At 46.5% G+C, this 12,516-nt stretch overlaps 1 protein-coding gene across 1 annotated transcript in view; it reads right to left on the reverse strand.

The window, feature by feature from the left end:
- LOC136713732 (E3 ubiquitin-protein ligase rnf213-alpha) overlaps nt 1-12,516 on the reverse strand; it is a 112,436-nt gene that overhangs the window by 14,926 nt on the left and 84,994 nt on the right. Inside the window, exons 45-49 of the mRNA XM_066690935.1 lie at nt 11,351-11,516; nt 2,714-2,805; nt 2,208-2,453; nt 1,959-2,097; nt 104-187 (exon numbers count right to left, since the gene is read on the reverse strand). Coding sequence (XP_066547032.1) covers nt 104-187; nt 1,959-2,097; nt 2,208-2,453; nt 2,714-2,805; nt 11,351-11,516 — 727 coding nt within the window. The remainder of the gene's footprint in view (nt 1-103; nt 188-1,958; nt 2,098-2,207; nt 2,454-2,713; nt 2,806-11,350; nt 11,517-12,516) is intronic.

Below are 12,516 nucleotides of genomic sequence, written 5' to 3' on the forward strand. Positions count from 1 at the left end.
GATAGAAAAAATGATTAGTTGAGGTATCCATGGAAACAGTCTCCCAGTTTGGGGAATAATTTCGACTTGAAAGATAATACAGTTCTAAATTAAAATTACATACTTGCTGCCTTGTTGTTTGTCTTTAAATGGCACCAGGTTTTCCTCAAAATGTGTAACATCTCCTTAAATTCATCTCGCTTGTTATCTGAAAATAAATAAATAGATATGTAATATATTTTCATTAAATAGCATCTTTAGGACAAACATTTTAATAGAGGGTCTTAGATCTTTTAATAATTTCATTAACAGTGCAGCTGTTTATCAAGTTATCAACAGTTACTACAGAGCCCCAGAGATTACATTGCTGAATAACATTACTTTCCTTATTTTACATTTTGCACTTTGGCCTCTTTTATAGATACTTCACATTGCCCAGATGAAGAAAGTGAGGAGTCCTCATGTACTCCTAGATATAGTTATTTTCCTTCTTCTGAATCTATACCTGTCCACACTGTCCACACACACTGGAGACAGTTGTCCAAAATACCTTGAAGTGAAATAAACTTAAGCAAGGACTACCTGTATTTACATTCCCTTGGACTCGTGTAAGTTTTTTGCTTTGAACTTGTTTTGCTTTCTGAAAATCCAAATAAATCATATTCTGCACTTAAATTAAATTATTGATTGCTGTAGTTGCTTACTAAGTCATATGTGATCTGCTTAATCTAAATCCACGTCTTAAGGAATTCAGTTAACATTTACTTGTTAATCTTATATTTGTTTCTTAATTTTTACCATAACTTTACAAGTAATGGAGGTCTGGCTGATAAGATGTATTCCTGGTGTTGTCCCTTTTGTTATGTATATGTGTAACACTTGTCAGTTTAATTGTTTTAGTTAGTGGTCTATAACTAAAAAAAATTTCCTTGAGTACAACTGGGAATATACCATCTGGCTCAAGTTATTTGCTTGTTTTGAATTCTCTTGTATTTTGATATCACATAGAATCTGGCCGGACTGCTTGATAAGTAGGGTTGCCACAATTATCGTTCCCCACGATATATACATTATTAAATTACTACAAAACAACTTATCGTAGTATGTTCAAAATATCATATATTTCAGTATAAAAAAAAACTAGAAAACCTTTCCTACAAATGTTTTATTTGATTATAAATCTAGTGAGATTTTAATTGACCTTTTGAGATTTCAAATGTAAACAAAGAAAGTGATAAGTAGGTCACAACACCCGCCTGCTTTTCATACTGAATGAGAATACAGCATGGAGACATCCTGAAGGAGAGTCACAGTGGTCGGTTCGTGTTGCACAGATTTCCACAGTTCTGCGCAGATCTACAGATTCCCATCAATCCCATTGGTGGAGCAGCACAGAACTGCTGACATCTGCACTACACGAATGCAAGCAGTATGTCTGCAGAGTCCTCATCTCACCTTCAGCTGCACAAGTAACAGGAGAATTGCAACTAGCACCTAAACTAAAAAGACGCCACTCCAAAAGCCAGAAACAAAAACCATTGATGAATGGATTTGTCTGGCTTGTGATATATTTTTTTAGTTTGATTTCCCCTATGCTCCCTTTCCCTTGGCCCTTGACTGCGACATAACATCTTGTCTGCACTTATCAGCCTTCACAATCTAGGACGTAAGACCTTATATATTGTCTATGGTATATCTCATTACACTTGTGTAAAATTTGAATTTGTAAAATGTTTTATGCCTTTAACTGCACTGTATTATTGCACTTTGTATTGCTCTTATTTTGTAAGTCGCCCTGGACAAGGGCATCTGCTAAGAAAGAAAGAAACAATAATAATAATAATAATAATAATAATAATAATAATAATAATAATAATAATAATAAAAAAGAAAGTGGTTTGGGTATGAGGAGCTGGTGTCTAAAATGTCAGGGCTGAATTTTGGTCCCAGCCCTCTGCATTGATAAGATTTAATTTTACCTTCCACATGTTTATCCACAAATGTTCCAATTGTTTCTGTTTCCCATCCCTGGAAACCTGAGTACTTGTAGGAGTTAATTAGGTTCTGCTGCAGTTTCAGGATCTGTGGAAGATGCTTCACGTGGTGAATGTGAGGCAGCTAGAAAAAAAAGCATCTTTAGTTTCTTTCAATATTATATACAAATAAGGTATGATATTTGTATTTTTAAGTGTCCTAAGTTACACTTAAGGCAAGTGAAGGCACATTACCTCTGTAAGAAATTCCAGCAGTACAGGGAATGTATCCTTTCCACCATTCTGTTCGACTAAATGTGCCAGGTATTGAATTGTCATTCTTTGCTCAAGTTTCCACATCACTGATAGATAAAAGGGCCTCTCCGTGTTTGGAAGGTCTTTAAGTGGCAGAGATGTACTGTAAGCAATGTTCATTAAAATATTTGTTTTGTTCTTCTCCAGGATATTTTGATGCACAGTAGAAAGCTTCTGATCAAATTCCTACAGAAAGGACAACAGAACCAACAAGTATTTAGTTTGTTTCGTCCACTTAACCTATTTACACAATTCTTGTAAGATAACACATTTACAATGCTACTAATACTAATAATACTAGTAATAATAATAATAATAATAATAATAATAATAATAATAATAATAATAATAATAGCCATTTTGGACCATTTACGGCCAATGCAAAATAACCTTTTAGTTTGTTATTCTGATTATTATTTATTTATTTTTCATTTTGCATCCCTTACCTTAAAGAAATCCTGAATTGTGTCTTTCATTGCTTTTTCCCACCTTTGTCTTTCTTCTCTGGTTTTAGTTGATTGAACAGAGATGTTGGTTCCTGATGAATCCACAAACCACTGTAAGTTATTATTCTTGGTAATACTGCAACAGTATATTAATTAAAGTATTTTCAAATATAAGTATTAGTATTTCATTTTATGTATAATGATGGTGTGGATGCAGAAAAAAAATGGCATAGTAAAACTAGCACACACACATTTTAACTGAACGAAGTTATTTGGAACAATTAATCAAAAATAGTACAAATAAAACATTAGCATTCTATTCTGCTTTTGCTTGCACTTTAGCTTTCTGAATTCACAGCTCTAAGTTTTAAAGCCCAGTATTTGGGTCGAGGGTAACATAGAGAGATAAAATCTTAACCTTTCGTGAAATAAACCCACATTATTAACAACTATGAATCTATATCTCTATCAATCTCTATATCTCTCTGTCTATGTATGCATGTACAGTGAGGGAAAATGTATTTGATCCCCTGCTGATATTGTACGTTTGCCCACTGACAAAGAAATGATCAGTCTATAATTTTAATGGTACGTGTATTTTAACAGTGAGAGACAGAATAACAACAAAAAAATCCAGAAAAACGCATTTCAAAAAAGTTATAAATTGATTAAGTTTATAAAAAAAAAAAAAAATACACCTACCATTAAAATTATAGACTGATCATTTCTTTGTCAGTGGGCAAACGTACAAAATCAGCAGGGGATCAAATACTTTTTTCCTCCACTGTATATATATATATATATATATATATATATATATAAATTGGTTAAACAGCAGGACTATGGCTCCGGCTGACCTGTGCAGCATGGAGCTCACTGCCGCTCTTTCCAGCTGATGGCGCTCGAGTTTCACTGCCTCGCTGTGTATATAGTTCCTTGGTCAGCAGGTCTGTGGCCCGCTCTGGCTGTGTATGCCATGGAGCAAGGGGACCGCTGCTGTTGTCCTCCAGCAGAGGGCGCATGAGTTTCTCCAGTGCCCCGCTGTGTACATATTTAATTTATTCACACGGTAAGAGCTGTAGTTGCCCTGCGCTAGCTGCGCTGTTCGGCACGTGTCAACTGCTCCTTGTGTTCCACGTGTGGCGCATGAGCCAGCTGCTGCGCCCCATGATGTATATAGTTAGTTTGTTACGACATGGTCAATCTGGTGTGGCCTTGCTTCTAGCTGTGCTAGTGAAGCAAGCGGCCACCGCTATGATGTCCCACATGTGGTGCATGAGCAGGCTCCTTGTGGTGTATATAGTTCGTTTGTACAAAATCTAATTGTCAGCACAGTAGAGCTCTTCCACTCTGTACTGTTCAGTTGAGTTGGATGCTGACCGCATGAAGGTCTTGCTGTCACGCGATATGTACATATTGTATATTCTTGTTCAGCTTGGCTACTCTGTTGAATATCCAGCTATGTATTCTGTTGTTTTTTCATTGGGTCTGTGGCCCCGCTTCTATTGGATCAGGGGTCCACTGCCATGATATGCGCAGAGGCTGCACAAGTTGCTTGATTGCCCGCGCCAGATATTGTGCAAATAGATTCGGCCTCGCACCTAGCTGCACTAGTAGAGCAGCTGGCTTTGCTATTGTGAGAGGAGGGTGTAAGAGTTGACCTCTGTAGCCCCGCCTTGTATATGCTGATTCTAGACAGTTCCCGTTAAGAGCGTGGTTCTCGCTCCTGGGCGGCTCAGGTGCAGCCCTGCGGGGCCCCTAAGGTTACTGTCTGGAGTTGTGTTACCGAGGCCCCTAGCGGTACACCTCGGGGCAGGCTCCCTTATCAGATCGCATCTTGGACTCGGGTTTCCCTCCAATAGCGAGAGAAACCTTTGTCCAGCAGGGGGCTTTTGAACTGTACTTGACAGTCTTTCTTTTTTCCTTGCAGGGAGCTGATCCATCAGGCCAGACCAGACGAGACGGGGAGGTGCCGGTTGACAGAGCTGCAGAGTCCTGGGTCCTTGGAGCGGTCCGGAGGCCGAGGCGAGTGGAGATTGGGACGGACCGGGAGCGACAGGGGACCTAGCCAGAGGGGTCGGAGGACTCCTCACGGAGTGGGTCCCATCCAGAAGCCCGGCCGACCATCTACCCGGAGCCCGGCCTGACCAGGACTGCTCCCCGCTGACGTCACCAGCCAGGATCCAGGAGAGGCCTCGGATTCCAGGGACCGACCAGGCCGATCGGCAACGTCCCTGAGGGAGGCCTCCTGCAGCCAGGGCCCGGACTTCTCCCCGCAAGGCCCGCTCCCTGCAAGAGCCCCGGAGGTGGAAGCTGCTCCCCAGCCAGGTGGACTTGCCCCGACCTCCGGATTGAGAGCCTCCCGACCCTTCTCCAAGGTAGGAAAGTGCAGCATGGCCCAGCGAACCGCCGGTGTGAGGCGCCATAATGCGGTGCGCTTCAGCCGTGAGGCTGGAGCCGAGACCGCGGCCCTCACCCGGCTGGAGTTCAGCAGGTCCGTGCTGCAGAGGGGCCTGGGCTTTGCCCCTTCTGAGCTGAACTGTGTGGTAAAACTGCCTGGACCTAGGGACGTGTTCGAGGTGAGTTTTAAGAACCCTCAAGTGCTGGAGAGTTTTTGGAACCTGTATAGGGAGAAAAAAGACAGCATGCCCCTGAATGACTTTGTGGTCGACGCCCTGACAGATAGAGAGATTAAAATTGTAACTATTCAGTTTTACAACGAAGCAGTGGCAGAGTACGACGTAGAAGTATGGCTGAGGAGACACTGTGAGATCCTGTCTGAAAGTAGGAGAGTTAATGATGAGGATGGGGTCTGGACCGGTGCTCGGCGGTGGCAGGTGCGCCTGCAGGTGGAAGTGGCCGCCATCGGCGGAGTACGCCATCTACCAAGCACCGTGGTTTTAGGAGCAAATAGGGAACTTGTCTTTTATCATGGCATGCCCAAATTATGTAGGAACTGCGGGGCCCTGGGTCATTTAGCCGCAGCCTGTACCGTTGTTAAGTGCAAGGTCTGCGGCGGGGAACATCAGACCAGGGCCTGCAAGCAGGAGAGGGCCTGCAACCTGTGCGGTGGGGGAGGGCACCTCTTTAGGAATTGTCCCTCCTCCTATGCAAATAGGGCGCGGGCCCTCGGGGGTGGTGGAGAGAGAGAAAACCAAGCGGAGGCTCCTCCAAAGGTGATACCCCAAGATGGGGGTAGAGAGGAAACAATCCTCAGGAGCCTCATAGGCTCCCTCTCTGACTCTGGGTCAGAAGTGGAGGCAGAGGGAGAGTGGACAGTGGTAGCGGGGAAGAGAAGGAGGGCTGAGAAGAGGAGCATGGGTAGAGGGGGTATGATGAAAAAGAGGATTCATTCTGCAGATTCCCCCCCCCCTGCCGGCTCCTCCCCCGCTCCAGAGTCCCCTCCCTCTAATTTTTATACGCCCCACTCTGACTCCGGAGAGGAGAGCGGTGGGCCTTCTCCACTGCCCCGAGTGGGCAGCCTGGTAGATGAGAGGCCCCCTAGAAATAACATTCCTCCTGCCCCACAACTGAGACTCTCCCAGGGGAGGGATCAGGTATGCCCTCCAGGCAGTAGTGGGAGAGCCGCAGGTCCTCAGGAGACGAGAGTCGGCGCCAGTGTCCTTTCCCAGAAAGACATCAGGGACGTGATGGCAAGGTCACTGGCGCTGGGGGAGGAGGCCTGCGGCGGCAGACAGCCGGGAAGGGAGAGACCACCCCCTCCCCCACCATTAGTTAAAAGAACGACTAGTGGGGTCTATACAGTTTTCTCCCCAGTTGTACATAAAGCCTCTGCCCTGCCATCTGTTCGTCGGGCCTCGGCCTCAAAGGAGCCAGGGAGAACCTCCAGCACCACGGGCCCTGAGCCCAGTGGAGTTTTGCCCGCCTTACCGGGTGGCGGGAGCCGAGCCCCCCCCATAGTCTTCCTAGAGGATCAAGCGGTGAGGCAAATGATTGAAATGATGGGTGCTAGCGCTAAGCTAGGTGAGGGAGAAGAGAGGAGTGGGGAAGAGAAGGGTTTCTTTACATGATTGTTACGGAGCGGGTAATTGCCCTCACAGCCATTATGGCATTAACCATTATTTCAATTAATGTGAGGAGCATTGCTGAGGTGAAAAAGAGGACCGATGTTTTAAACTCTCTGGCTGGAATGAAGGCGGATATTATCTGTTTGCAGGAGTGCGGCATCCCGTTCCAAAAAGAATACAAAGATCTCCGGGACACTTGGACCCTAGGAGAATCCTTCTGGTCGGGGTCCAATGTGTCCCGAGCGGACGGGATTGCCGTACTCCTGAAAAACCCCTTCTTAATAGTTAAAACATTCAAGGTTATAGAGGCGGGCAGACTGGCCAGCCTCGATTTTAAATACAAGGGGGCTGTATTGAGGCTGGTCAATGTCTATGCCCCCACCAGCCAGAGAGAGAGAGTCCTCTTTCTCCCTCAGCTACGCCCGCTCCTGATCGGCACCTTGCCAGTTATCATTTCAGGTGATTTCAACTGTGCTCTGAGGGATGTAGACCGGAGTAAGCCCCGCAACGATAGATCCAGCAGGGACCTCGCTGCGTTCGTGGAGGACTTTGAACTCTGCGACGCAGGTCGGGACCTGGTCCCCTTGTTCACCTGGGTGAGTTCTTCTGGCTCCTCCTTCTCCAGGATAGATCTCGTCCTCCTCAGCAAGCCACTGGAGAGGACCGCCATGTCTTCGGAGGCGGTCTTCTTTTCAGACCACAGGCTCCTGACGACAGAGGTGCTCATTCCGAGCACACGGGAGTCGGGGCCTGGGGTCTGGAAGCTCAACACCTCTCTGCTCGATGACCCTCGTGTGATTAAGACCTTTAGCAGACGCCTCGAGGAGTGGAGGACCCTGAAGGACCTTTTTGATTCTCCCATAGAGTGGTGGGAGATGATGAAGAAAAGAACCAAGGGCTACTTCATTCAGCTGGGGAAACGGAAAGCTCGCGAGAGGCGGGCGAGATATTCCCATCTAAACGCCCGCCTCCAGCGCCTGAGTCTTTTACAGCTCAGAGGCTTCGACCTAGCTGAGGAGGTGGCCCGGGTCAAACTGAGTCTCTCCGCCCTCTATCGGGAGGAGCAAGAAAAGATCAAGGTCCTTTCCAGGGTCCGCATCATGGAGGACGATGAGAAATGCAGCCGCTTCTTCTTCAAGAAAACGAAGGAGAGGCGGCCTGCAATGTCCTCCATGATCGACTCCTCGGGGCAAGAGGTGGAGGGCAGAGAGGCTGTTGAGACAGTGGTGCGGGATTTCTACAGGGAGTTGTACGACCAGAAGGTGGTGGATCAAAATCTGATCCATCACTTTCTGTCCCTGTTGGAGTCCCGCAATGAGGGGGACGAGGAGGAGGAGGAGGATCCAGAGATCACCACCACTGAACTCTCCCAGGTGATAAAGAGTCTTAACTCTGGAAGGACACCGGGTCCCGACGGGATCCCTGCTGAGTTCTATAAGATCTTTTGGGAGGTGCTTAAGGAAGATCTGGGCCAGGTCCTGGGGTCGATGTACAGAGAGGGCAGATTGGCCCCTTCGATGAAGAAGAGTATCCTCTCCCTTCTTCACAAGAAGGGAGACACGAAAGATCTGAGGAACTGGCGGCCAGTCAGCCTCCTGTGCACCGACTACAAGATACTGGCCAAAGCACTGACGCTCCGGCTGCAGCGGCCACTCCCTCAAGTCGTGGGTCCCGACCAGGTCTGTGGTGCCCGGGGGAGATCGGCGGCCAACAACGCCATGCTGCTCAGGGATGTCGTGGCCTACTCGAACGAGAGAAGGCTTCCCCTGGTCCTAATCAGCTTGGACCAGGAGAAAGCCTTCGACAGAGTGGGCCACGAATACCTGCAGCTTGTTATGGAGAGGATGGGTCTCGCTCTTGGCCTGAGGAAGTGGGTCAAGATCATCTACAGCGGCCTAAGCAGCAGGGTCCTTGTGAACCGCCACCTGACCGAACCATTTCCGGTCAGGTCGGGGGTCCGGCAGGGTTGTCCCCTGTCGGCCCTGCTGTACGTCCTCTGCTTGGAGCCGTTCATGCAGGCGATCCGCCGGGACGTCCGGGTGACAGGTTTCCATCTCCCGGGTTCCGGCGGAGAGCAACTGAAGGCCCTGGCCTATATGGACGACGTGGCCGTGGTCTGCACGGACGCTCCGTCCGTGGCCAGGGTCGAGGAACTGCTGGACGGCTTCTGCAGGGCGACGGGGGCCGCTGTGAATAAGGCCAAGAGCGAGGTCTACCTCTCCAGGGCATGGCCTGTCGGCCGGGGCCCGCCGACCGTGTTCCCTGTGAAGCCGTTTATCAAGGTTCTGGGGATCACGATCGACGGGACCAACACGGGCACCCGGAGCTGGGAGGAGGCCATAGCAAAGGTCCAAAGGAAGATCCACGGCTGGAGCACAAGGACCTTGACGATGGCTGGTAAGGTGCTGGTCGTAAAGGCCATCCTCTTCCCGATACTCCTCTACGTAGGAATGATCTTCCCCCCAGACAAGGGTATCGCAAAACTAGTGACCCGAATTATATTTCGGTTTGTCTGGGGGAGCAAAATGGAGAGGCTGAAAAGAGTGCAGATGGTGAAGGGTACCCTGGATGGAGGCAGGGGGGTCCCGGACGTTGTGCGGCTGATAAAGGCGCAGGGGCTGGCCTATGTGGTTAAGAACATCCAGGCTGCTGGCAAGAAAGTGAGTTTCATGAACCGCTTTTATTTTGCCAGCAGCCTGAGACCATTCGGCCTCTGCGCCATGGACAACACCAGGCCGCACTCGTGGGATCCCCCGCCGTTCTACAGGGCGCTCCGAGCCTTTGCGCTCGAAGTAGGCCTCCATAAAGTCGTGCTGGCCTCCTGGGATTATAAGACCATCTGTAGTCAGATGAGATCTGCCCAGGAGACCAGCCGGATAGAAGATTTCCCTCCCGAAACCTGCCGGTTTATCTGGGCTAACGCTACGCACGTTTGCCTCACGAACACGCAGAAAGATGTCTCCTGGATGGCTGTGAGTCGGTGTCTCCCCACCCGAGTGTTTATGCACAGAAGGGGCATAGCTCCTTATGACACCTGCCCCTATAAGGGTTGCTTGGGGAAGGAGACGGAGGCTCACATCTTTAGTGAGTGCCCCTCCGCCCACAGGGTCTGGCTCCTGTTTTCTCCGTTCCTCCACAGGTTCGCCGTTCCTGCGCGGGCGACCGCCCAGCAGATCCTATACGGTCCAGCCAAGGGAATTTCTACATCTACCTTGAGGTGCTGGTGGCGTGTCGTCTGCGCAGTGAAGCAGGCACTGTGGGAGGGACGGAACATCTGTTTGTTCAATAAGCAGGAGCTGGACCCGATCGTCATCGCGCGGAGGGGCATGGTGTTTGTGAAAGACTACGTCAATCTGGAGGTCCATCAGAGGGGCAAGGAGGAAGCCTTTAAGAACTGGCGCATACAAGATCTGGGGGAGCTCAGGATCCCGTGATGGGACCCACCTCCGGGGACGGTTAGTTCCCCCTGCTGGAGCCCGAGTCCAAGATCTTTTAAAGATTTTATGAATGATTGTTTTTAAAAGAAGATTTTAAATAATGAATCTTAATTGTTTTTAAAGATTTAGTTGTTTTTAAATCACATTGTTTAGGGTTTTTTAGGTATAGTTTTGTTATATTTTGTTGTCAAATACATTGACCGTTTTTGGGTTTAATTTAAAATGCATTAGACTTTTTTTGTTTGTTTTTTATTTTTTCCTTTTAATTGTTTCTTTATTTTGTCTAATGCATTTTCTGTTATTTTCAATGTATTTGACTCTTTTGTTGGTGTGCAGTTTTTGCTTTTATCACGTTTTGTTTATTTGATTTGAGCACGTTTATTTTAAAGTTAATTGTTTTAGTTTTGTTAAAAAAATCACAAGATTTTAAAAATTTTAAGTGATTTTAAGAATTGATATTCTAAATGATTTTAATCACAAGTATTAAAATTGAAATTGTTCTATTTTAAGAAATGTAAAAATACTAAACCTAATAAACAGTATCAGCTCGCTGCCTCCTCCCTTGCGACGGTTTTGTTATACAGTAACCCCTCCCCCTTGGGCAGTGCTTCCAACTTGAAAGATAACGATAGGTTGCGTATGCAACCCCGGTTATCTGAAAAAGGAAGCACTGCCCAAGGGTTGCAAGGTCGTGTGGGAGTCCTGGCTCCCGGCAAAAGAGGACGAACCTGCGCTGACGTCACGTTTTATGGAACAGGATGTGCGAAGGGACCTGTTCTGAGTGACGAGTGCAGGGGCCAATGGCAGCTTTGATAGAGAGACGTTTCTATCAGGTTCCTATGGCAGTGCACAGAAACCCCTCCCCCTTGGGCAGTGCTTCCTTTTTCAGATAACGGGGTAGCATACACAACCTATCGTTATCTTTCTCTCCTGTCTGGTTTGCAATAAAGTGCATGTAGTAAGTAATTACTCTCAGACTGTTCTTGAGATTGCCTCTTCCATGCAGCCATTCATAATAAATTCCCTTTGATTGAAAATACAACTCTCTTGATTATTTTAATTCTTTAATAAACCATTACCTTCAAAAATGAGAAACACTTAAATATTATCACCTGCAAATTATATCAACAACATTTACTAAGGTTCACTTAAAATGGACTTGCTATACCTACCGTTGTTGTTTTCCATTATATATTTCAGAAACAAGTGTACTGTAATCACAGAATCATCCCAGTTCTTCCCAATTGTTTCTCCAAGGAGCTCAATGTCCCTTACAAGGTGTGCACATAAGTATTTTCCAGCTTCACACCCTGGTTCTTTTATGGCTTTCTGAATTTCCTATTAAACCAAAAAACAAAAACAAAACCAGGAATCAGCAAATCTAAAATTCATTAGTTGACTAAACCATATAATGCATAAATTCTCCACTTGAACTTGCAGTTATAAGTGTTCCTCATAGTTATTAGACATTAAGGATATCACTTTCAATTCAGTTTTTATTTATTTTTATTGTTTTTCATTATAATATATAGTATATAGTCTAGCAATCTGGGACTTTTAGGGGCTGTTGTGTTGAAATGGAAGGGCTGCAGTTCTGTTTGTGGGCTTCATTTGGGGGATCTGAGCAGAGGGAGTTGTGGCTTGCAGGATTAAAGGCTAACCCCACATGAGAACAGCATTGTTTGGGGCGAGATGGTCACAGGGGCAAAGAGGGATATATAGGGGTGCCCTAGTCCCTTCAGAAGTGAAGTGCAGAGTTGGCACCAACTGCAGAATGAAGCTCTGGGGCTTCTACCCATGCTCACGCTCAGTACAATGTTGACAACATAAGTGCGGAATGACGTAAGTCGCAAGGACGCAAGTCATGGGATGACTGAACAGCTAGCAAGACAGTTCACACAACTAATCACAGATAAATACTTTAAAAATATCATCAAAACAGCCAGTTGCACATGGGCAAAAAAAAATCAAAACAGAGGCGTGTCATCTTGACCGTTTAGGCTAGTCTAGTTAATAGAGGTTTGACAAGATGTATGTGATCAGCAGCCAGCAGAACAACCAGCAGCCCAGTCTCTAGCAGAACTGTGTGCTACTTGCGCAATAGGCTTTTTGTTCCTTTCATGGTGCTATTTCTCGGTTATTACTGGCTAACGTAGGATAAATCACCTACTACTGCCTTGCTTTACAATATTTTATTCTGTTAACTCTGTCAGCATAGTTTGCCTTTAAAAATATTGGTCCATTTCCACCTTCCTCTGTCATAAATAAGTTTTGGACAGTATAAAAAGCTAAACGGATATTTCAACTAATGCACCATCTCCAAATCTCACCTAGGCGA

Source organism: Amia ocellicauda, chromosome 18, assembly GCF_036373705.1.
Source record: "Amia ocellicauda isolate fAmiCal2 chromosome 18, fAmiCal2.hap1, whole genome shotgun sequence".
In the NCBI taxonomy this organism is placed as follows: Eukaryota; Metazoa; Chordata; class Actinopteri; order Amiiformes; family Amiidae; genus Amia; species Amia ocellicauda.